The sequence below is a fragment of the Rhineura floridana genome, chromosome 3 (assembly GCF_030035675.1).
Source record: "Rhineura floridana isolate rRhiFlo1 chromosome 3, rRhiFlo1.hap2, whole genome shotgun sequence".
Lineage (NCBI taxonomy): Eukaryota > Metazoa > Chordata > Lepidosauria > Squamata > Rhineuridae > Rhineura > Rhineura floridana.
The window spans coordinates 195,307,666-195,332,569 of NC_084482.1; the positions used below are offsets into that span (position 1 = coordinate 195,307,666).

At 47.0% G+C, this 24,904-nt stretch overlaps 1 protein-coding gene across 7 annotated transcripts in view; it reads right to left on the reverse strand.

The window, feature by feature from the left end:
* Positions 1 to 501: 501 nt before the first annotated feature.
* DDR1 (discoidin domain receptor tyrosine kinase 1) overlaps positions 502 to 24,904 on the reverse strand; it is a 79,354-nt gene continuing 54,951 nt past the window's right edge. For 5 of the 7 annotated variants that reach the window (XM_061619229.1, XM_061619230.1, XM_061619232.1 and 2 more), the window contains 11 exons: positions 22,395 to 22,641; positions 21,084 to 21,236; positions 20,768 to 20,931; positions 18,084 to 18,282; positions 15,861 to 15,971; positions 15,163 to 15,401; positions 11,716 to 11,843; positions 9,135 to 9,335; positions 7,600 to 7,834; positions 5,972 to 6,121; positions 502 to 4,487 (listed from right to left, as the gene is read on the reverse strand). In XM_061619229.1, the coding sequence (XP_061475213.1) occupies positions 4,347 to 4,487; positions 5,972 to 6,121; positions 7,600 to 7,834; positions 9,135 to 9,335; positions 11,716 to 11,843; positions 15,163 to 15,401; positions 15,861 to 15,971; positions 18,084 to 18,282; positions 20,768 to 20,931; positions 21,084 to 21,236; positions 22,395 to 22,641 (1,968 nt within the window). In that variant the 3' untranslated portion in view covers positions 502 to 4,346. The remainder of the gene's footprint in view (positions 4,488 to 5,971; positions 6,122 to 7,599; positions 7,835 to 9,134; positions 9,336 to 11,715; positions 11,844 to 15,162; positions 15,402 to 15,860; positions 15,972 to 18,083; positions 18,283 to 20,767; positions 20,932 to 21,083; positions 21,237 to 22,394; positions 22,642 to 24,904) is intronic. The other 2 variants (XM_061619234.1, XM_061619235.1) reach the window with 2 other exon arrangements.

Below are 24,904 nucleotides of genomic sequence, written 5' to 3' on the forward strand. Positions count from 1 at the left end.
ACCTAGCTGTACGGCAAAATAACAGCTAGTGAAAAAGAAACCAACGTGAAAACTAGCTGGTTTCCTCCTGATCTTCTGTCCCAGTTCATTCTCTACTTCCTCCTCTCTCCTTCTCGCACCCCAATGGCGCTCCTTATGCTGCCTGCTCTGCTCCTCTGGCAGCGGAGGTAATGGTGCCTTTAAGATGGTACTCGGAAGCTACCTTATACCCAGTCAGACCATTGGTTCATCCAGCTCAGTGTTGTTTACGCTGATTGGCAGTAGTTCTCCAGGGTTTCAGGCAAGGAACATTCCCTGGAGTTGCCAGGGATTGAACCTAGGACCTTCTGCGTGCAAGGCAGATGCTCTACCACTGAGCTACAGTCCTTCATGAGTGCAAGGTCAGAGTACCCAAACTGTACTGTTGTTCTCCTGGTAGGCCACGCTTGCCCCCAGGTCTCCCGATTCAACCCCCTCCCTACCCCCCACCTTAATTCAAGGACGAACTCTTGACAAGAGGTCTGTACAAAATGCAAAGCACTTTTATTCACCACATAAAGGGAAAGGACTAAAAAAAACCCCCCAAACATCTATATATTAGTGTAAAAAAATCTGTATTTTTTTCTCCTGCTCTTCAAATATATACACATCTTGATGCACAATACAAACACAAAGAGCTACAAGTATTCCCCAGGAAAACACAAAAAAAGGGTATCCGGCAGGGAAGCATGGAGGCAGTGAATCGAAGTAATTATGGGCATAATGTGCCCCTGAAATAAAAATATACATCTAGTTATGATGAGTCATTTCAAACAATTGAAATTTTTTTTAAAAAAAATTAGTTTTTCCTTGTTAAGTAAAAAGTCACAGCTAAGGCTACAATCCTACATAAGCTCACTTAGAAGAAAACCCCATTCAGCTTACTGATTGAACATTTCCTGATTGAACATTTTAGGATTGTGGTGTATATCCCCAATGAAAACAATGGGACGGGGTTTAAGCTGCGATCCTGTTTATCCCGACTTAGACCCAATGAACACAACGGAGCTTCTGAGTAAATACACAGGATTGCACTGCCCATCATAACTTAATTGCCTTTTTTGTTTTCTCTTGATTATCTTCTAATAAAGTGTGCCTGCCAAAAGCTGAAATACAAGGTACAGAAAGCACTAATTATTTTAGAACATTTTGAGCAGCTGCTGTGAAAATCCCCAACCTTTAAACTGCTTTCTACAACTATCCATTTAAAAACAAGCTTTACATTCTGAAAAATACTTGATGAAACAGGACTGCTTTCAATCGATGAAAAATTGTTTTGTTTTTGCTGTTATTAGGAAACCAAACAAATAATATTTTCCTCTCCTCACTAAACAGGGTACTGGCAATGGCAAAACTTATTGCATTGGTTATCTGTTAGGAGTTGCCTGTTCAGACACCTGATTTAGCACAGAGCTATGCACAGGCTTGTATGTACACAGATTCCACTGCTGCAAGCATGACTGTGGTGCTGATTTTCAGGTTACTTTCTCGGGGGCATCTCCATAATGGAATCGCAGAAAGGAAGAAAAACAAACACCAGATCCATTCCCCAACAGCTCTGCTTGCTTTGGAAAAGTGCATCCCTTCCCCCACCGCTTTGTACAGTTCAGTAGCTACAATCATGTCACCTCAAGTCTCCAGGAACAACAACAACAAAAGGAAAATGAATTTGCAAAGAGTTGGGCTGGGTCCCCCCAGCTAGTACAGATCCGTGACCTGTTGTGAAGGCAGACTGGAACAGTGGCCCTTTTGGAAACCCAGTGTCAATTCTGTCTGAGGTTGGGCCGTGATCGCATCCAGCCCAAGGGCTTGTTTTGTGACAGACTGGATCTTGCCAGCCTAGTGTCCTGCCTCCTTTACTTGTCAAAGCGGATAAGACCAAGAGGTCTCCCCGCCACCCCTTCCCCTAATGAGCACCTAGTGCTGGGTTCTCCCAGCCTACAATGCATTCATGAAGTACCTTCTTCCAGCCTCTCCAAACATCCAGTGCTCAGTTAATCCCAGTGTACTCAGACCCAAAGGGGTCCTGTTTGTTCAGCCAGTGTTAGTCCAGGTATCAGGAATGAAATCTAAACGCAGAAATAGCAGTCCCCAACAATTGGAGGCAACTAAAAGCTTCAGGTGTTGGCCCCCAGCCTCACAACTTTCTCGGGAAGGGTTGGCAGTAAGAGAGACAAGAGGAAGGGAACAGGATATATGAAACAGAGCCACAGTTCTCAAAGGTTAAAAGAGCCAGCCTCCAGAAAGCATGGTGTGGGTGGCAGTGAACAACATGAGCCTCCTGACCCCAGCACCCCAAATGTCTCTGAGATGTAATACTCACAATTCAGCCGATGGCCAGTGCTCAATGCAACAGCGGGGTAAGCTTGGCAGGGGAGAATGGAACGCACAGGAGTAAGGAAGCTGCCTTATGCTGAGTCAGACCGTCGGTCCATCTAGCTCAGTATTGTTGACACTGGCAGCAGCTCTCCAGCGTTTCCAAGTGGAGTCTACCTGGAGATGCCAGGGATTGAACCTGGGACCTTTGGCATGGAAACCATGTGCTCTACCACTGAGCCCAGCCCAGCCTTTTGGAACCTGTTATTCCTACCACAAGTAACACAGAAATCAGCCTTATACCACCGAGTCAGACTGTGGTTCCATCTAGCTCAGTGTTGTTGACACTGACTGGCAGTGGCTCTTTGGGGTTTCTGAGAGAAGTCTCTCCCAGCCCCACCTGGAGATGCCGGGGATTTAACCTGGGGCCTTCTGCATGTAAAGCAGGTGCTCTACCATGTTCCTAACACAATCTGTTGGAGAGCAATGTTTCTCAAGCTGCTCGCCTTCCCTTTCTAAAGTTTATTTTCCAGGCTCCCTCAAATCAGCCCTAACCATCTGCTCCTAAGAGATCCTTGTATGCCGTCATGTCTGCAGACTGGGGCATTAATCTGATACTTGAATCAGAAAGGTGATTTGAACAAGGCATCTCCCGCCCCATCTGAAACCACACCCACCAAGGAGAAAGCATTAGGACACAGAAGCAGCTCTCCCCAAATCAGGCTGGCATGATGGGGTGTATGGGGACATAGTCACTTCCACAAAGAGAAAGAGACATTGGGGGTCAGTGAGGATCCCTGCTAGAGGGCTGTAAAGTCATCCATATCCTAGCTGGTCAGATAAGGAAGGTGATACCTGCCTCATGTTCCTAAACCTCCCTAGAATATTAGATCCCCCTGTCCAGTTGATTCATGGTCCCCAAGGAAAGAGGTGCTGCTCGATAGTTTAGAAGGCCACCGGCTTTGGAGTATAACAGAAAAGAGTCAGGGATTTATTTTTTTTTAAAAAAGAGAATCAAATGTTCATCATCACAGCATTGTCACGTTGGCCTGATAGAATGAAGTTCATCCTTGGCATTTGGGAGTGTTCAAAAGTGTTTTACATAGATGAGCTCAGTAATCTTTACAACAACCCTGTAAAGTAGGCCTGTATTAATACCCCCAGTTATTGCAGATGAGAAGCTAAGGCTGAGAGAAGAGTAGCATCTTGCTTAAGGCCACCTAATGGACTTTGGCTGTGATGAGACCTGAACTCAGCTTTTCCAGATTTACATACACACAGTGTCTTGAACAGACTAGAAAGAAGTGACTGGATGAGCATTCTGTCTCCTGGGCCAATCAGAACACATTTTGTGGCGGGTTTAGCATTGCAGGAATGAGGTTAGGGAGGGCTTTCTAGGATAGCTACCTAGCAACCACCCCTGTTTTCTTAGGGAGGCTCAACTGACACTTTGAGAACCTGGATATACTGAGAAATAATACAAAGGACATATATAGAAGAGAAAAATGCAGAGGAAAATATGTGTAGAAATGAACGGACACCCAGTCAAATGTGGAAACTAGTAAAGTTTGTTTAGAGGAAGGTAGATTGTTTGGATTAAGGTAGAATTTCATTACACAGAATGAGGTATAGGCCAAGAAGGAAACTAGGTACATATATGAATAGAAAGGCTAGAAAATAGAGAAGGGGGAATGTGTTTGATAGATATGGCAGTTCTGAATCATGAGACTGAAGGATCGAGGAGGCTGGAGATTAGTCAGGGGAAAATTGCGCTGGGAAGACAGAAGATAAGAGAATGACATATCTAGGGGTGAATGGAGAGCAATGGGTGGACGAAGGCTGAGCCAGGGACAGACAGACGGACAGACAGACAGATGCTCCCCCAGGCACCCCAGCAGAGTAGATTCCCCAGCCTGACGCCTGCTAAGCCACATCCTGCCCGCCCCCTCAGCAGTCTCTGTGGTGCTGCCCAACTCCTCAGTGTAGCCTCCACTGGCCAGTGCCAGTCCGCTTCACACCATATTGAGGGCATCCTCAGCCAGGAAGCGGTGCAGGTGCTGGAAAGGTGGGCGGTCCTTGGCCTCTCGTGCCCAGCATCTCAGCATCATCTCGTAGACAGCCAAAGGGCAGGTGGGAGGACGGGAGAGATAGACCTGGGGATGGAGGGAAAGGAACGGTTACAAGGCCCTGAGGCAGGCAGGCCCCAAACAGAGCCAGGACTTCCCCACAGTCTCAATTTGGAGCAGGGCACATGCGAGTTTTGGACTTCATGTCATCTAGAGGTGGGGTTCCCGAACTGTGGTGCGTGGACCATTCATGCAGGTAGCCTGTGGCAGGTGCACCTTAAGTATTCATACGCATTTTTAACTGTATTTTTATCGCTTCCTTTAATGTCTTCTACTGTATTCTGTTGTATTACAATCTGAATTCTATGGAACGCAAACTGTAATTCAATAATGTACAATAGAAGAAATGAAAGAAGCAATAAAAATACAATTAAAAATCGTACTGCATCTAGCACAGCATGTTAAAAGTTGCTAGGACAGAAAAAAACCATTAAGTGGTCCACCAAGACCTTCAGCAATTTTCAAGTGGTCTGTGGGGGGAGAAGTTTGGGAACCACTGATCCAGAGAGTGTCTTGAAGCACATAGAGAGCATGTCTCAGTTACCAGAAAGCAACTCCAATCAACCTCTACTCGCATCTAGGGACACTTTCAGACTGTCACAATTTCCAGGTAGGATTCAATCATGCCAGCAAATTCAGGTTGTGCAATCAGAGTTGATTAGGAGGCCTTGCACAACAAACCCGCTTCTCCCAAAAGATCAGACTTTTTGCGATAAGGAAAGTGATTGGAAAATGCATGGAAAGTGTGGGATAAGGCTTGATGCAACATCATCTTTGTTTTTTACTAAAACTCCGAGGTGTATCAGCCAAAGCTTGGTGCAAAACAGGGAAAATATAGAATTCTCAAGGTGCTTCTGAGCACTTGCTCAGCCCAGGAATTTGTAAATAGTAGGACCTGTGGCGTGGTAGTTACAGGAACAAAGGAATTCCCAATTTCTTCTCAGTACCAGAACTAAGGCCTCACCTCCTGTGTTGCAAAAAAACAATCCTGGTTTTACCCCACAGCCTAGTTTCGAAGGAGGTAAGGAAATGTTTTGTTGTCATTGCTATTGTTAAAAAACTGAGAGTCAAAAATCCTTGGTGATCTACTGCAGAGGTCCCCAACCTTTTTTGGGCCCTGGGGGCACATTTGGAAATCTATGAAACTGCAGTGGGCTCCACAAAATACCCATTTTACAGAAGAAAAACTGACAATGCTCAGGATGCCCCCCCATTTTTTTAAAAAAGGCAAAATACCTACACTCATCCCAAACCAAACTAAAATAAAGACAAAAAAGCAGGCGCTCCCCCCCCATCAAATAACCAAAAGGAAAGAAAACCCTCAATTTTAAAAGAATTGGGGAGGGGCACAGGCTCTTGGCAGGTACCATGAGGGGCAGTAGCGATCAACTGCAAATCATTTGAGATGTATCTGTAGGCGGTGACCTTCCTTCTTCCCACCCCTGCCACATAACATTCCTAGACAGGAATTCCTAGACAGGTTGCGGTCTCTGGCCGCCCCCCCCCATTACCTGCTTGCCCTGGTGCCGGAAGAATTCGCCTGCATTCTCAATGACGGCTTCATCGGTGAGCTGGCTGTAGGGCTGCTCTTGGCACAGCATGAGCACCTCCCAGAGGGTGACGCCAAATGCCCAGACGTCGCTGGCTGTGGTGAACTTACCCTGAGGGAGTAACGGAACATGGTTATGAACATAAAGGGGAACAACCGCTGATGCCTGACATGCAGCTCTCTTTTCTCCATAGCGTCTGAATCAGGAGAGGCTAGGAACACTCTGGATTGAGGTCTGAATGCTGTAGGAGACTGGATGAGGGCCAATAAATTGTGCTTGAATCCTGGGAGGTTCTTTTGGGGAGGTGGTTCCCATGTCTGGGAGTTCAGCAGGTTACCTGTTCTGGATGGGGTCACACTCCCTCTGAAGGACAAGGTCTGGAGCCTAGGGGTACTCCTGGATTCATCTTTGTCACTAGAGGCCTAAGTATCCTCTGTGTCTAGGAGTGCCTTTTACTGGTTTTGTCTGGTTCGTCAGCTACTGCCATTCCTGGACAGGGATAGCCTGACCTCTGTACTCCACGCGTTGGTAACCTTGAGGCTGGATTACTGCAATGCACTCCATGTGGGGCTGCCCTTGGCCCTAGTTTAGAAGCTCCAGCTGGCGCAAAATGCAGCGGCCAGATTGCTGATGGGAGCACATGACCAACAACATGTGTGACCACTTTTAAGACATCTGTGCTGGCTGCTCATCCACTACCAAGCCAGATGCAAGGCCCTTGTATTAATTTACAAAGCTCTGAACAACTTAGGTCCAGGGTATCTTAGGGGCTGCCTGAGCCCATATATCCCGGCTCAATCACCGAGATCATCTGCAAGAGCAGCTTTGGTCGTTCCTCTGAGTTGGCAAGGCTCATTTAACATCAACATGAAGTCGAGCCTTCAGTGACCAGCCCAGTTCTCTGGAATGCTCTGCCAACAGAGATTCAGCAGGCGCCTTCTGTTTTAATTTTTAAGCACCTGCTGAAAACCTACCCGTTCTGTCAGGCTTATGCAGGCAATTATGAAGATGCTTTTTTTGCAACAGCTGACCTTTGCTTGTATTGTTTTTAATGTGTTGGAAACCACTTTGTTTTCAACAAAATAGCAGTATTCAAATATTTTTATAAATATTTTTTTTAAAAAGAGGCCACACATAAACACACCCTTTCACTGCCTCTCATTCTCTCACTCTTTCCCTTCACCTCTTCCATCCCTCACTCTCTGTTTTCATCATAACTGTGGCCCAAACACTTGGAAAACTTAGTTTCTGAATTGCCACAAAACTCTGTTTTTGCTGATCACCAGAGCTGCCCTTATGCAGATGCCATTCTGAATGGAGAAACAGCAACCGACTGAGGCAAGATAAATGAGAACAGAGAGCCAAAGCACAATGCAATCCTCAAAGCAGGGATAGTGACCCTGTGGCCCTCCAGATGATGTTGGGCTCTTAACTCCCATCAGCCCCGGCCTATGACCCCAAGGATGTTGTCCGACTACACCTCCCAGCATTCATCGGGGATGATGGGAGGTGTAGTCCAGCAATATCCTTAGGGCCAGAGGCTCCACACACCCCACTTTAAAGCAATGCTCATGGCTTTATGCTCTCACCATGAGGATGCACTCCCAGGCCATCCAGCGGATCGGCAGCACTGCCCGGCCCTGGATGCGATAATAGTCCCCAGCATAGAGGTTCCGACTCATGCCAAAGTCAGCAATCTTGATGGTGAAGCCTTCGCCCACCAGGCAGTTTCGTGTTGCAAGATCCCGGTGCACAAAGTTGAGGGAGGCGAGGAAGGCCATTCCTGAGGCAATTTGGGCCCCTACATGAACCAGAGTTGGATAGCTAAGCAGCAGAAAAAGAGAGAGGAGAAAAAGACGTGTCAGGAATATTCTCCTAAGACCCTGTGACAGAAGAGATGGAAGGGATATTCCCATCAGACACTGGGGTAGTTAGGTAAAGCACCTGCCTTTAGGAAACTCAACCAATCAAGCTAGAATGCAAATGAATTTGGCTGAGCTCATCTTAGGAATCTAGTTATCCCTTGAATATGAATCTAGTGAACATTACAATCTCGCTCTTTGCAGGCTGGCCCAGCAACTTTTAGCCCAGCAGGCCTCAACTAGGGTGGAAACAAAATGTCACATATATTTCAAAATCTTAAAAAGTCATAATTGAAATTTAACTTTTAATTTCAATCTGATTTTGAAATTTGACTCTATTCTGAAATGCTTAAATTTGAAGTCTACCCTCGGACAAGATTGTTAAGCATCAGCTTGCCAAATTCAATGCTTTTCTACCTCTTAAAAAAAATAACCCTCTTAAAACTGGGAATATTGACAAAAATTCCAAAAGAGTAGTTGTGTTGATCTCTTGTATCAAAAACATCCAAGAGATCTGGAGCACCTTAAACATGCACCTGACCACTGGCAGCCTCAGGGCAGGACTTCAGGGCCAAAGTCCAAGGCCCCACTCTGCAGAATGACAGGAGGGCCCCCAAATGAGGCTGAGCTGGCTTACCACATTTTGAAGCAAATTAAGTAGTAATAGACATTACCATTTGAACAGCCTTTGCCAACCTAGTCCCCAGCCCATGTTGTTGGGCGACAACACTCCTCCCATCAGCCCTACCTAGCACAGCTGATGGGAACTGCAGCCAACAACAACTGGAGGGCACCAGGTTGGTGAAGACTTGTCTAAAGAGTGCGAGGAGGGAACAGGACCATTAAGTTCAGAGTCTGGACTACTGTATCTGACGAAGGAGAATTTTCTCTACTAAAAAAGAAGTAAGGAATGCAGTGCCCTTCAGATGTTGTTGGACTCCCAACTCCCATCATTCCTGGCCACTGACCATACTGGCAGGTGCTGATGAGAGTTGCAGTCCAACAACATCTACAGGGAATCACGTTGGCTATCCTTGTATTAAAAGTTAATGCCACAATAAATCAGTTTGCCTGTAAGGTGCCACAGAACCCTTTGTTGGATTTAAAAATAAAATTAATCTGGAAAATATAAAAGTCAAATCTAGAGAAAGTTTGATTGCAAAATATTCCACTACTGCCACCCCCCCCCCCCAGATCTCAGGTTTGTCCCAGCCCTAGCCTTGGGCTGTTGGATTTTGCTTCCAGGCATGCAGAATTGTTACCCAATGGTTGGTCTCCCACTGGGGCTTCCGCCCAGCTTGTCTTCCAGCTCGTGTCCACTGAGGAACTGGTTGAGGTCGCCGTTCTCCATGTACTCCGTGATCATGCACAGAGGGTCATCCCGCACGCAAACGCCCAGCAGCCTGACAATGTTGAGGTCCTTCAGGCGAGACATGATCTTCACCTCCTTCAGGAAATCATTCCTTTATAGGCAGGAAGAGGACAGAAAGAGAGAGAGACAAGTAGGGTGACTCACTGATCTCATGGGAAGAAATATGGACCCTGGCATGGATTTATTAAACTGTTTGATTTTTTTTATCCTGCCTTTTCTCCACAGCCATTTCCATCACTTTATAATATAAGTTTCACTTCTTCATACCTCTCCCCTCATTTTCAGTAGCAAAGCCCTCATTTTGGCTTATGGCTATAGTCCAGGGGTGGGAAAGCTTTCTCAGCCCAAGGGTCGCATTCCATCATGGGGAACCTTCTGGAGGCCACATGCCGAAGGTGACAGGCCCAGAGGCAAAAGTCAAGAGAGTAATGGATGTGACTCTTTCCTCTGTACAATACATCACATTCCACAAATGCAAAAACCAGAGGGTTCTACACACACTCCACTCCCTGCCCACCCTCCAGGCAAACAAAAGGCATGGACACAGTTCAGGAACACTACCAGGCAAAAGACCTCCAGGACAGTGTGGGACATGGCCAGTGAAGGGTGTGGCCTGAGTAGAAGAGGGGCCCAGGAACAGCGTCAAGGGCCAAACAGAGAGGACTGGAGGGCCACAATAGTGGCAAAGTGCAAGGTTTCTTCATGACAGTCACAGCCACGCACCCTCCCTTTTTTGCTGCTGGGTGGAGAATGAGGTCCTTGTTAATGCCTTCACCCACAGGCATCCCTAGGAGCCAATCAGCATGAAAGGGGAGAGTGTTAGCTACTGAGAAGAGTTTTCTCAGTGGCTCACTTACCTCCTTTCACTCTGATTGGCTCCAATCAGCAGGAAATGACAAGAAAGCAAGTGAGAAGACTCTTCTCAGTGGTGAACACATTCCTCTCATACTGATTGGCTTGTAGGATGCTGGGGACATAGGGACCCTGCTGGGACCTGGCTCCCAAAAAAGGAAGGGGTCTAACACCATCCTGAGACGCTGGACGACTACACTCCTGCCCAGGCCTAAGGTTTCCCACACCTGTTATAGCCCATCTGTCCCCACTATCTGATCATTTATGCAAGAAAACCCCAGTAATTTTCTTCTCAGCTTCAAGGCACCATTCCCAAATACAGAGGCATATCCCCATCTAGCCTACACACAAACTATCTCTCTATAAGCTCTGTATTGATCTCAGTGTAAGATATAGATGTATAAATAGGATTATAAAAAACAGACATTGGGCAATACTGAAAGCTGAGTTCTGGAACTGGTGTAATCCAGGCAACTAACAAAAACTGCTCCCACAGAAGTTGTGCAAGGGCGCTGCCTGAGATTGCTTTGCGCACCTGACCCATACCATCTCCCAGGCTGGTCTCGAGCAGAGAAGATGAGATATGTGGCCACAGGGATGTGGTGTCTCGTGCTTTTTAGGTCCCTTCCTAACTTGGAGCCTGCGGCCAGGGACAAATTTCCTTGAATCACATCAGCCCTACCCAAAAGTGGGCCAAAACAAAACTAAAAGCAGGTGAAAACAGACTTAAGGTATAAAGAATAGCTGGGAATCCTCAAGTGATGAAACAGGACTGTAGAAATTCCACCAACAGGTGTTTTAAATTCATTCATTCATTTTAAATTTTCTAACCCACCATTCCTGCAAGGAGCTCAAGGCAGCATACAAACACAGTTCTCTCCCTCCCAATGTTATCCTGGAAACATTCCCGTGAGGTTGGTGAGGCTGAGAAACACTGACCAGCCCAAGATCACCCGGTGAGCGTCATGGCCAAGTGGGGATTTGAACCTGAGTCTGCTAGGTCCCATTCTGATACTCTAACCGCTACACCACGCTGACTTTCCAATATGAGATCAGTCTCTTCCACTAGATGGCCTGTCATTCAGAGGCAAAGCACATGCTCTGCATGCATGAGGTCTTTTGACCCCCAGCATCTCCAAGTAAAGGGATCTCTGGTGCTTGCAAAGGTGAGACCTTGGACAGCCACTGCCAATCACAGCAGATCAGGGATGGGGAGTCTGTGGACCTCTAGGTGTTGTTGGACTCCAGATCCCACCAGCACAGCCAATGGTCAGAGATGATGGGATTTGTAGTCCAACACCACCTGGAGGGCTGCAGGGTCCCCTTCCCTGCAGTAGACAGTACCAGGGCTAGAAAAGCCAAAGGTCTAACTCAAATAAAAGAAACAGCAGACAAAATTACAGTGTTCCTGTGATCTGTCGCTTCTTATATCCTTGGGGACCTTGTCCTTTGTATAAAACTCTTAAATACAATCTAAAAACACAGCTTTTGTATTATTAACCCTCCTTCCATGGAGAAAATGGGCCATATGGTGACTTTTAGCTTTGCCATTCAATGACCGTATAATGGGTACCTCTCTGTTTTATTATATATCTAGGCAGAGAGGTTTGTACGCTAACCTGGCATTCTTCGTGGCATCAGAGCGTAGAATCTTCACAGCCACCAGCAGAGGGCGCCCCTTGCGCACATTGAATGGGAACTCCAAGCTTGGAAGGTCCTGAGGGTTCTCCACCTCACACAAGTGAACCTTGTGAGGAAAGACAAAGCCAGTGAATCACAAGGGAAGGACAAGAACAGAAACCAGTCACGGCTGTCAAGGAGGAAGGGGCCCCTTTCGCCATCACCTGGCCCTTCCATCACAAAACAGCAGGGCTGGCCTAAGACATTTTCACACAAGGTTGCCAGCTGCCAGGTGTTTTACCTGCCCATTCAGTGTTTTAGCCTCAGGTTTGATAATCAGATAGTTTGTTCAACAAACTGAGTATTTTGTGAGGGGAATACATTTTTTTTTCATTCTGTGGATCTCATACCCCTGATCAGGTGTGCTCTACCCCCTTGCGCCCTAAACTCATCAAGCTCCACCCCTGGCATGCCAAAATCTATTCTGGCCCCGCCCATTAATCTTTCTCTAGCTCCACCCACTAATCCACCTCTGGCTCCACCCACTGATGAGACATTTTTACCCTAAGCAAACAGACAAAATATCTCCCCTTCCCCGCCCGTTTCACATTACCATCTTTTTAAAAAATAGTACATGGAGAAAGGGGTTAGAGTCCGAAAAATTGTCCCTCTGAAAATCGGCTACCTGAATCAGGGGCAGGAAACCTGTGGCCTTCCGGATGTTGTTCTCCCAACTCCCATCAGCCCCAGCCAATATCACCAATGGTCAGGGATGATGGGAGTTGGAATCCAACAATGTCTGCAGGGCCACAGGGCCCCCATTCCTGGCCTGAAATAACCATTCCACGAGGCCAGGCCCTGCGAAACAGTTTGACAACAGGAGATGGCAGGAGAAGGACACGTTTTCACAGATGAATTGGAAACAGGGCTGGGGAGGGAAGAACTGAGAGAGATTTTTTTAATTTTTAATTTTCCATTAATTCGCTTATTTGCTACCATTGCAGATAAGATTTTTATGTAGAAATTTTCTGCGGCTATTTATGGAAACGGATTTTTTTTAAAAAAAATCTGTATCTGAAATATTGATATTAATATTGATATTTTATCGATATTTCCTTTAATTTATGGATATTTCCTTGTCTCCCTACTTAAATCCACCCTGTAAGCCAGCCTTCGCCAACCTAGTGCCCACCAGGTGTTTTGGACTGCAGTTCCCCTCAGTCCCAGCCAACATGGCCACAACCTTGATCCAAAGTTCCTGCTTCTTACGGCTACTTTTAAGTAAAGAAAAAGATTTAGGAAGACCCTCATCATGAATCCCCCATGTCCTGTCTAGTTTGTCCCTAAGGGGCTGCCTTACCTAGAATCAGACCATTAATCTCTACCCTGATTGGCATCTTCCCAGGCTGTCACAGGTTAGTCTTTCCCAAACTTGATTGCTTAGACTCTCAGCTTTTACTTACTTCTCCTTGTGTATTTGGTACAGATTATAAACAGGGTCACTTTACAAAGTAGATTTGACTTGAGCAGCTGAAAGGTCTTCAAGTGCAAAACATTAGCGTCACTTAACACGTCCACCTTCTCCTCTGACATTTTTAAAGCTGTGTTAAATTATGTGTCAACTAAGATGGAGAGATTGATGAATGGATCCCCCATAAAAGAAAGTTATCCACTAAGAGCTGTTAAAGTTGGGCAATGCACTTAATTGTAGGGCCGATTAACTAGTGAATGTCAACGACTCAGCAGCAGGAACAAAAACAGAGCACAGCAGACAAAAGTTTCAGTTTCTTTCCAAGTCGATTCCTGCATTAAATAAATATCTGAACAATGCACTGGTGATTAACAGAGACCTACAGATTTTGGCTTGATAGCCAGCCCTGAACATCAGAGGATGCTGGTGGGAACTGCTGCCTCCTATGACACCATGAAAGGAGGAGGAGGATGGCAGGAAACGCTGCCTGGATAATCCTGGTTCCATGGAGTTTCTGTTGCTGTTTGGATGTGATTTTGTTCAGACAATTGTATGGAAGCTGTTTTGAGCTATGAAAAAGAAGTTTTTAAGGATGTTTTGTTTCAACATGTTTTAAAAGATGTTTTGTTTTAATATACTTTAAAGTCTGTTTTCATGGTGTTTTACAGTGCTTTTAGTGTTTGGGCTCCTACTGGGAGGAAGGGCGGGATATAAATTAATTAAATAAATAAATAATAAAATAAAATAAAGTAGGATACAATAATTTTTTTAAAACCCTGGACTTTAGGAGCATTGACTGCGAGAAAGGCAGGAGCTCAGCAGTGACAGAACACATGCTTTGCCTGCAGAAGGTCCCACGGTTCAATTCCCGGCATCTCCAGGGGGGCTTGGAAAAACCTCCATTTGAAACCCTGAAGAGTTGCTGCCTGTCAGTGAAGACCAGAAGTAGCCAATGTGGCGCCCTCCCAATGTGAGATTTCAACTCCCATCAGCCCCAGCTAGCATGGCCAAATGGTCAAGGACGGTGGGAACTGGTCTCCACCATTATCTGGAGAGCACCATGTTGACTACCCCTGGTGGAGGCAATACAGAGCTAGACGGATCGGTGGTCTGACTCAATAAAAGCAGTGCAAATGGGCCACTGCCCACCAACCTCAGTCTGTCCTCAGCTAGACCCCTACCTACATACTTACAACCAGTCACAGAATCACAGAATACTGGAGTTGGAAGGGGCCTGTAAGGCCATCAACTCCTTGCTCAATGCAGGAATCCAAGTTAAAGCATCCCTGACAGGTGGCTGTCCAGCTGCCCCCTGAATGCCACCAGTGTTGGAGAGTCCACCACCTCCCCAGGGAATTGGTTCCATTCTCGTATGGCTCCAACAGTTAGGACGTTTTTCCTGATGTTCAGCTGAGATCTGGCTTCCTATCACTTGAGCCCATTATTCTGCGTCCTGCACTCTGGGATGATCAAGAAGAGATCCTGGCCCTCCTCTGTGTGACAACCTTTCAAGTTCGAGAGTGCTATCATATCTCCCCTCATACTTCTCCTCACAAGGCTAAAGCTGCCCAGTTCTTTCAAGTCTCTCCTAGTAGGGCTTTGTTGTTGCCATCCTCTGAACCTGTTGCAGTTTGTCTGTATCCTTCTTAAAGTGCGGTGTCCAGAACTGTGGTGTTCATGGGGTGGCACACTGTCCGTCAGGTTCATCCTCCTTAGCTGGGTCTGGCAAGCATAGAATTATGCAAGGCCACCATTGGCAAACACAGAATCAGGCTCCACCTGCCATTGGCTCTGGCTCCACCTACTGTTGGGCTCCCTGCCTTCCGCCCTACCATTTCCAATGGGCAGTTTCCTATGTTCCTTTCTACTGTGCTCCACGTTTTTTTCAAACGTATATCCCGCCTTCCCACTGAAACAATTGTCCAAGATGATTTTCATAATCTTTAAAATCTACTTTTACTACTGATGGACTTACCTCTCCAAACTGCCCTTCTCCCAGCTTCTCCTTGAAGATGAGTCGCTCCCGGGGGAATTCGCCCAGAGCCATGTCCTTGCCAGCAAGAGCGTCCACAGCAACAGCAGGGACCGCATACGTGTTCCCACCAGTCACTCCTTGCAGGTTGATGATGTCGGCTTCAGCGTAATGAGGCACGTTGTTCTGGAAGCCTGGCTGGTTGCCTGCTGTTTCCGGCTCCATGTAGTCAGCCCCACATGCTATGGATGGAAAGGGAAAAAAAGAGCTGAGTTCATCTCGGCAAGTTAATACAAGAGTATATTTGCTCCACCCAAAGACAGCTGCTTTTGTAAGGGCCCAGCAGCTGTTGCAAGCTCAGAGCTAGCTGCCTCTCAGCTTTGGACAAAAGGAACCCAGAATAATCCTTGCCCTGTCCTGTCTGCACCCCCCTCCATCCACCCCAGAAGCTGCTGCATCGCAGAACCTGCAAAGCTGAAGGTTAAACGTTGTCTGAGCGAGAGAAGTTAGCCATGCATAGGATAGACAAGAGGAGGATGAACTGGGGGGGGAGCAGACATGGTGGAGAAAGAGAGATGGAGACAGACAGTGCCCCCTGGTGGGAGGGGAGAGAAATGGCAGTAGGCAGAATGTTCTTAGCTTGGAGTGTGGCCACCCAGTTCCCAGTCGCGCGCCACACACAAGCTTGGCGCCCTCCTTACCATTGGTGTTGATTGGCTTAACCAGGTTGGGTGGCGGGAAAGCAGGCCTTCCCATTGGCTGGGCATAAGTGGCCAGGAAGAGATGGTAAGCCGGGTTGCTGAGCAGCAGAGCTGTCGGGAGAAGGGGAGGGCGGGGGGTGGAGAAGACAAGCGGACGGATGAGGAACAGACAGACGAATGGAAAGACGCATACGAAAGGTAAGGCATGACACAGAGAACAGGCAGCACTTTAGGGATCCCCGTCCCTCCGTCCCTTTTAGGCCTCTCATTCCAAATACAACAGCAAGAGACACAGACACCAAATGACATGTAATATAAAATGATGGAAACATGTCATCATATGCGCTTTGGACAGAAGGAAGGAACCCCAGAGTCCCGGCTTGTCCAGCCCTCCTGCACTAACTCACAAAGTCCTCTCTTCTCCCAAAGAATCCAAGAGTTTCACCTTTATTTCCACACTCCTCCTCCCTGTTTTTCAAACATTGGCCCAAGTGACCTCTGAGACTAAGCGTGCTTTCTAACAGCTCTGGCTGGTACGCCAGCTGCAACCATTCCTGGCTGCGATAGCCTGACCACAGTGGCTCTTGCATTGGGAATCTCAAGACTTGATTACTGTAAAGCGCTTGACGTGCGGCTACCGTTGCGTCTGGTCTGGAAGCTGCAGCCAGTGCAGAATGCATCGCCCAGGCTGCTCACAGGATATGTTACTCCTCTGCCGAGTGAGCTGCACTGGCTGCTGGTTTGCTACTGGGCCAGGTTTGAGGTTCTTGTGTTAATTCACCTAGCCCAGCCTTTCCCAACTAGTGGGCCACCAGATGTTGTTGGACCACAATTCCCATCTTTCCTGACCATTGGCAATGCTGGCTGAGGCTGATGGGAGTTGTGGTCCAACAACACCTGGTGGCCCACTAGTTGGGAAAGGCTGACCTAGCCCTAACCAACTTGAGCCCAAAGTTCTTTAAAGCCTGTCTGATCCCTTACGCTCCACCTCAATCACTGAAATGCTATGACGGGGCACTTCTTGGGATTCCTCACTCCTCTGAGTTTCAGTCGGCCTTTACTAGGCACCGAGCCTTTATTTATTTTATTTTATTATTTATTTATTATTTGATTTATATCCCGCCTTTCCTCCCAGTAGTAGCCTAGGGAGGCTTTAGTGTGGCAGACTCTGACCTCTGGAACTTCCTGCCAATAGAGGGTCGAGAGGAATCATTCCTGCCTTCTTGTAAGCATCTCCTAAGAAGGGTGTTATTCAGACTGGCCTTAGCAATGGGAATTTCTTTTTTCATCGGCCGTTATTTACTGATGTTTTCATTGCTGTTTTTGTAATAGTTCATGATGTACACCACGTTGCTGGACTTTTTAAAATTGAAATACGGTTTAGAAATATTGAAATCAATAAAAACGTCACTAGGAAGGGCTGTAGCTCAGTGGCAGAGCATCTGCCGCGCATGCGGAAGGTCCCAGGTTCAATCCCCGGCATTTCCACGTAGGGCTGGGAAGGAATCCTGTCTGAAACCCTGGAGAGCCGCTGCCAGTCAGTGTAGCCAATATTTCTTAACAAATTAAAATATTTTATTAAATTAGTTATAAGCCACACTTTTCATAAAAGTGTATCAAGGTGGCATTACAACAGACAAAAACATGACAGAATTAAAAATGAATACCAACAGTGTTAAAATTCATATTTAAAGGCCTGTTTTTTAAACAGTTTTCAGGAGATGCCTGAGAGAAAGACGGGATGGTTGCTGCCGAACCTCTATTGGCAGGGAGTTCCACAGGGCAGGGCCTGTCGCGCTAAAGGCTTCAGGGGCTTTAGGAACCACTAAGAATGCCCCCACAGAAGATCTCAGTGATCGGCATGGAACCTTCGGAGTCAGTACTGAGCTACACAGACCAATGGTCTGACTCGGTATAAGGCAGCTTTTTTATGTTCTTATGGATGACCTCATGCTTCCCAACAGCACGTGCTCCATAGCTGTGAAGCTGTTACCCAGGCATCCATAAAGGATTTGGATTGTTCTAACCCCTAGACTTGTATGAGGCCTCCAATAACACAGATGCCTGCATATTCCTGCCTAATGCCATCCCTACAAAATCCTCCCCAGGGGTCCATCCACTCACTGCCTGCTTCCTCAACAGCTTCATCCTCCTCTTCCAGCTTTCCTCCCCCTCCCATTTTTAGCTCATTTCCCTCCTGTAATCCCACAAGCGGACCCTCACCAGAGTTCTCGGCACTGTGGGGCAGGTCTGGCAGTTTCATGCGGGCCCTGCTGGGCTCCTGGTACTCCGTCTCCCCCGAGTGGATGCGCTCGTAACGGTTCGAGTGCCGGTGGGAGCCCATCGTGTTGTTGATGACGATGGTGTCGCTTGGCGCAGAGAGGTGGACGGTGAGGTCATCGTCGGAGATTCGGCGCTGAGCCTACGAGGCAAGGGAGCTCAGACACTCGAGAGACTGTAATAAAGGTGGATCTGGCAGGAACCTCATTTCCCAGTCATTCAAGGTATTGTTCCACCAAAATCCACATTTTCTTCAAGAAATTCAGGACAGTCTTGACTTCCAGTTCTTTCTCCGCTTCAACTGTATTTTATTTTCTTACATCAATATCCTGCCTTTTCTTTCATGATGGAACCCAAGGGAGGGGACATGCAGGTCCCAGGCAGTCACCCACCCAGGCAAGGTGCTGGTTTTGTGTGCCTTCACGCCATACCCTGGGACTTTTCCCTCCACAGACTTGCCTCCTCCCTGCCTCAGATCATTCCAGAACTTGCTGGCTCTCTCTTGGTCTACCCAGTGGTGGTTTCCAAGCTGAGTCCCTAGGGACCCTGGGATCCTCAGAAACACATCAGAGGTTCCTTCACAAGATCAGTCGTGGCAGAGAACCCGCCAAAAAGGCCATTTGTCTTCCATGACCAATCTTCCTCTGCAATGTGCAGCTGTGGGGGAGTGTTGGGCACATTCAGAAGCTACTTTCTGTTTATAAAGGCTGTCAGTTGGGCCCAAGATGCCTGGCTAGTGCCCCCTGTAGCCTAAAGGTGTGCCCCACAATGTTCCCCAGGATCCTGGCAGTCAAAGGAAAGTCAGTGTAATTCCGGCCTAGGATGGGGGATCCAAATCCCCATGACCATGAGGCTCAGTGGCTGACCTTGGGGAAGTCACTATCTCTCAACCACAGTGTAGATAAAATGAATGAGGGCTGGGAAGAAAACCCTGTACACTGCTCCAAGTCCCATGGAGGAATAAAAATGTAATATAAATCAGTTTGGAAAAGGTTCTTTGAGGGTAGGAAGTTTGAAAACCACCCCTCTAATCTTATAGGCCTGTTTTTCCATCTAAGAAATTGTCTGTGGTTGGCAGAGGCTAGTCAGCAATCATGCAGAGATGCTGCAGACTGACTCTCCTCTATGAATTGGCCCTTTGGACTCACAGAATCAAGTTAATGAATGAATTTCTCACAGCACCCTAGCAGTTCTCTTGCAGTGCACAATTACGAAATGAGTGGAATAAGATGTTTAGATGAGCGCCGATGCTGTTTGCTTCTTTCTGAGAAAGATGACAAAGTTGCAGGCTTCAGAAGCATGCACAAATTATCAGGGGCGGGTGGGAAAGGGGGGGGGAGGAAATGGTGGTGGTCATCCTGGCTGAAAGCAAAGTTCCCCTGAAGGTTCTCCTGGGGCATTTGAAAGGCGAAGCAAGTTGGACCTAGTGGATTAGCTAAGATCTAGCCATTTCTCTGCGTAGGAAACATCTCTAGTGCAGTGATAGGGAGGGGAATGTTATGTTCTATGAATTTTGTGACAGCACTAACAGCCCACGAGGTAGGGCACAGCGCCCCCCGTGCCGATACCAGCATCACTGCAGCTTACCTGAATGGCGACAACGGGGCATCAAAGTCAGAGCGGCATGGGTGCACCACTGGGGGCAGTCCGGTGCTCCCGCCAGTGTGCCTGTGCAGCCCTGACCTCACTGATGCCCTGCCCTGTCCAGGTAAGGTGCAGCAATGCTGGTGTCAGGAAAGAGGCTCTGTGGCTCCCTCCCATCATTCACACCACTACTGGTTCATAGTCCATAAAAAACTGATTGGGAAGACAGGGGTCTAAGCCAGTCGCCCATGTAGAGGGTTACAGTGGGGGGGCCTGTGAAGTGCGAGGGGGTAAGGGTTGGTAGCCAATATTCTCCCGCATCCCTGCATGGGTTCGCTCAATTGCTTATGGTGCGGGGAGGCAGCTGAATTGTCCACCCTCAAATGTCCACCCTGTAAAAATATGGCATGAATCACGATTCTGAGCTTATCTTTTTCTAAACCTAGATCACACATCCAGATCCTAGGAACAGCAGAAGCTGCCTTATGTCACATCAGGCTATCTGTTGATCCAGCCAAATATTGTCTACACTGACTAGCAGCAGCTCTGTGGAATCTCAAGCAGAAAAAGGTCTTTCCCATCACCTGATATTCTCTTAAGCTGGAAGATGTCACAGCTTGAACCTGGAGCCTTCTGCATGCAATGGACATGCTTTACCATGGAGCTACAGGCCCTCCCTGATCAGTGAGCCACGCAGAAACGCAACAGATGGGATCTGCTACCGGTGAGTAATTCTTACTCCGACACACTCTGTAAGTAGCCCTTTATAACATTGTATCTGAAGTAAGCCTCCAGTTTTAGTTAGGTGGTGGGTGGGATGCGCCTCAGATGTTTGGATGAGAAACACAGTCTTAATCCACTTAGGTATGGGAAACCTTGGGCCCTCCAGATGTTACTCAACTACAACTCCCATCATCCCCAGCAAGCATGGCCAAAGGCCAGGGATTGAAGTAGATACAGATCTTTAAGTTGCCCACTGCCAAATAATAATTCAAACCCTGGTACTCATTGCATCATCGTACCAGTGGCCCAGCCCAGCTTACCTTTCCTAAGATCTTCTGCCAATATTGCCGCCAGAGGATGAGGAAGATCACAACCAACAGGAGAAGGATGATGGCCACCAGGCATCCAATCAGAATGGAGGTGTTGCTGTTATCATCCTTTGCAATGGGCTGTCCTGACTTTGGCTCCCCTTGACTCTCCAGGTCTTAAAGGGAAAGAAATACAGAAAAAAGAAAGTCCAACAGCGTCCTCCAAACTCCAACATTTTGAAACAGGTGGGTATTCTGAATTGAGGGGTGAGGTGAGGGTGGAATCAGGCCTTATACAGCTCTGCTCTCAGGTTTGAGGGCTACTCACCTTGGAGTGTGAAGTTTGAGCTGACATCAGCTTTCTCGCTTGGCACAGAACCAAGGGCCGGCCGGATGGGAGTGTCATGGCCTGAGGGATGAGGTGGGGCCACTACTGGAGGGTGACGGCTCGAAGCAGAGAAAGAGGGGTCATCCACAACTTCTGGAAGAAAAAGAAACGTGACCAATAGCTGAATGACAAAAGGAATGGATACAATAAAGAACTGTGGAACAATAACTTGAGAAGCCAGTGCTGTGGTTAGAGTGCTGGACCGGGACCTGGGAGACCAGGGTTCAAATCCCTGCTTGGCCATAAAAGCTCACTAGGTGATCTTGGGCCAGTCACTGTCTCTCAGCCTAACCTGCCTCACAGGGTTGTCGTGAGGACAAAATGGGGGAGGGAGAGCGCTGCATATATGCCACCTTGAGTTTGGATGGGAAGTGGGATAAAAATGTAACAAGTAAATAAATAAAACCAGAGAGAAGGAGTCAGAGGCAAGAGAACAGAAGGAGGAAGAAAACAGAACAGCAGGGCTGGAACTGTTTGCTTGGCAGCTGCTGTGTACCCAGGAAGCCCAGCCACAGTGGCGGCAGGAAGGTGGGCAACTGCAAAGGAGAAGTGGAAATGGGCAGGGGGGAGGGGAGGGGGAAGGCTGCTTAAATCTCTCCCCCCCCGGCAACCCTTCCCCTTGCCTCTTTCCCTGTGGTGTGGCTGCCAAATCAAGTGTGGGAGAGCAGTGGGCAGGAGGCAAGGTCGCCGAGGACAGGGTTAAGCATCCTCACTCCCATCCTGCCACTTCCCCTCTCCAAATAACTCCACGTCCTGACACCACTTTGCAAGAAGGAATGGTGGGGAGGCTCCCCAGACCTGCAGCAGCTGTCAAGCATATAAAGTGGGGAAGGAAGGAAGCCTTTCTATCTGGAGAGGAGATATTATATTAAATGCTGCTTAATGTCAAAATAGCTTCTAAGTCGTTTACAAGTATAAAAACCAATTACAAAACTATTAAAATGTCAACATCCATAAATAAAATGTTATATCTTCTACTACTACTATTATTGATATTTATTATTATTTATATTTCTCAGCCACTGTTAAGGGCAAGCCCAAGGCACCTTCCAACAAAATAAAACATAACTTAAAATCAGAAAAAAGCCACCACAATAATTAATAGATAGTAATAACTAGTGTGTGCTCGACCCTGAGCCCAAACGCCTCCCAGTTAATGGGGACACTGACAACAACGGATGTTTCTGTGACTTGGGGCTCTTGAAAGGCTTCTGCCTCCCTCCCCCTGGGAATCAACCAGCCCCAACTCACCAGAGAGAAAGGCGACTTCGCTGAAGAGCATCCACTCGCCAGCAAAGTGAAAATGGCACTGGACAAACTTGCCAAGCCGCCCGTCCAGGGACACGGTGAGGGAGCGGGCGCTGGGATCCCTCACATCCACGGCAAGTTGTTGTGAGACAGGCATGGGCTCCCAGGCCGTGGCCAGGCTACGCTTGAAGAGACAGTCCACCCTCCGGAAGATGCTCACCCCATGCGTGTGCATATTGTTGCAATGAACCTGCGGGGGTTGGGGAGTGAGGGTAGGTTGGATTGGAGAAGGGGAAATGAAACGGTGAGGGTGGGGTCAGAAATGAGAGGCAACTTTGAAACAAATGTATTCCTCTGCCATTTCCATCCTCCCTCGTCCACTTCTAATCTTACGTGTCCAGGTCTACACCCATCCACCACTATGACTATGCCCCTTTCATCTGATGTATTCTAAACACAAACCTTCTCTTTCTCCATCAGTCAAAAAGCTGTAGTACACACGTGTCTGAAAGTTACAGAAGAAGCTGCCATACAATGGTCTGGTTTGCATGACACAATAAGCCAAACTATGGTTTACGAGGGCCACACAAACATGCAGGTCATGAACTCGTGGGCATCCAATGAATCTGAATGCTGGAAGACTCAGGACAGACAAAAGAAATCCTTCTTCACACAGCACATACTTAAACTGTGGAATTCCCTCCCACAAGAGGCAGTGATGGCCACCAGCCTGGATGGCTTTAAAAGAGAATTAGACAACTTCGTGGAGGATAAAGCTACCAGTGGCTACTAGCCACGATGGCTATGCTCTGTCTCCACAATCGGAGGCAGTGTACTTCTGAATACCAGTTGCTGGGAATCGCAGGAGGGGACAGCGCTACTCAAGTCCTGCTTGCACGCTTCCCATGGGGGCATCTGATTGGCCACCGTGAGAACAGGATGCTAGGCTAAATGGGCCATAGACTTGATTCAGAAGGCTCTTCCTATGTTCTTCTGGAGAGCAGCTTGCAGACCCTTTGCTTGCAGACCCAAGTTTGCTGATGACACTAAATTGTTCAGGGTTGTTAAAACAAAAAGGGATTGCGAAGAGCTCCAAAAAGACCTCTCCAAACTGAGTGAATGGGCAGAAAAATGGCAAATGCAATTCAATATAAACAAGTGTAAAATTATGCATATTGGAGCAAAAAAACTTAATTTCACATATACGCTCATGGGGTCTGAACTGGCGGTGACCGACCAGGAGAGAGACCTCGGGGTTGTAGTGGACAGCATGATGAAAATGTCGACCCAGTGTGCGGCAGCTGTGAAAAAGGCAAATTCCATGCTAGCGATAATTAGGAAAGGTATTGAAAAGGACTTCCGGGAAGGGTGACTTCGCTTGTGCCTGCTTTTGGGACGGGCTCCCGCCTCAAAAGAAGCTTATTCAGATATAAATCAGTCAGAACATTTTTTTTTTGACTGATGAAATTTCTCCCGGGCAGGGAGAAACGTAGAGATCAACCTCAAAAGCCTGTTTTTGTTGGGAGGACTGGATTTCATTAATTTATGAGATAAGGTCCAGCCAACAATGCCGGACGGACTTTCTAACAAGCTCTATCTGCTTAAGCGATACGTTTATCTTTTCTTTAAAGAGAGAACGGACTAACAGGCAAGCACCCTTCTTTCTATTATTTTTTTTACTTGGTTTAAATTGTTACAGCAAAAGGAGATTTGTCAGATTGATCGGCTTTGGACAACTTCTGGGTGAGATATAACTCTTTTCTGTTATTCACGAAATTAACAGCTTATCTCTGTTTCTGTCGCAAAAAGCTGTCCTGGAAGTGCATTCTAAAGATAATAAACAGAAGAGGGATTTCTATTCCTGATTTCTACTCCAAGGAATATTATATTGTCTGGGACTATTCTCTTTTTGGTCTATTTTATTTTGACGAATCTGCTTCTTCACGACGCCACTAACTGTTTTGATGCTGGGAACTAAATTTGTTTTGCATTCTTGAACATAGAGAGATAAGGCAGGTTGCTCTGTTTATACTGTGATGTCATCAAGCCTGGAATATTAACCCAATTGTTGCTGAAATAAGAAGTGGTTCTTCTTTTTTTGTTTTGCTTTGTTTTCGTGGTTTTAAAAATGGCAATCAAGAAAGTGGCTGAGAATCTGGAAGTAACTATGTTTCAGAAAATAATGGATGAGATTGAGATAACGAAACAAACCCTGCGACAGGGCAGTAAGGAGCTGAAAATTGAACTGAGCAAAATGACGCAGGAGCTTAAAGAAATAGGGGATCCTGTGAGAGAGGAGAATGAGATCAGAGATGAGAAAAGAAAAAATAAAGGGAAGATACAAGCCCTGGAGATTGGAACAAATGTGGAATTGGAAAAAGATCTGAAGTTTATGGATTTTAGAAATAAAATCTACTGTTTGGAATTTAACGTTATCTCTGAAGAAATTAATGAAGATATTAGAGATAAAGTTATCAATGGCTTGGATAATCTTCTGGACTGGAATGATGTGA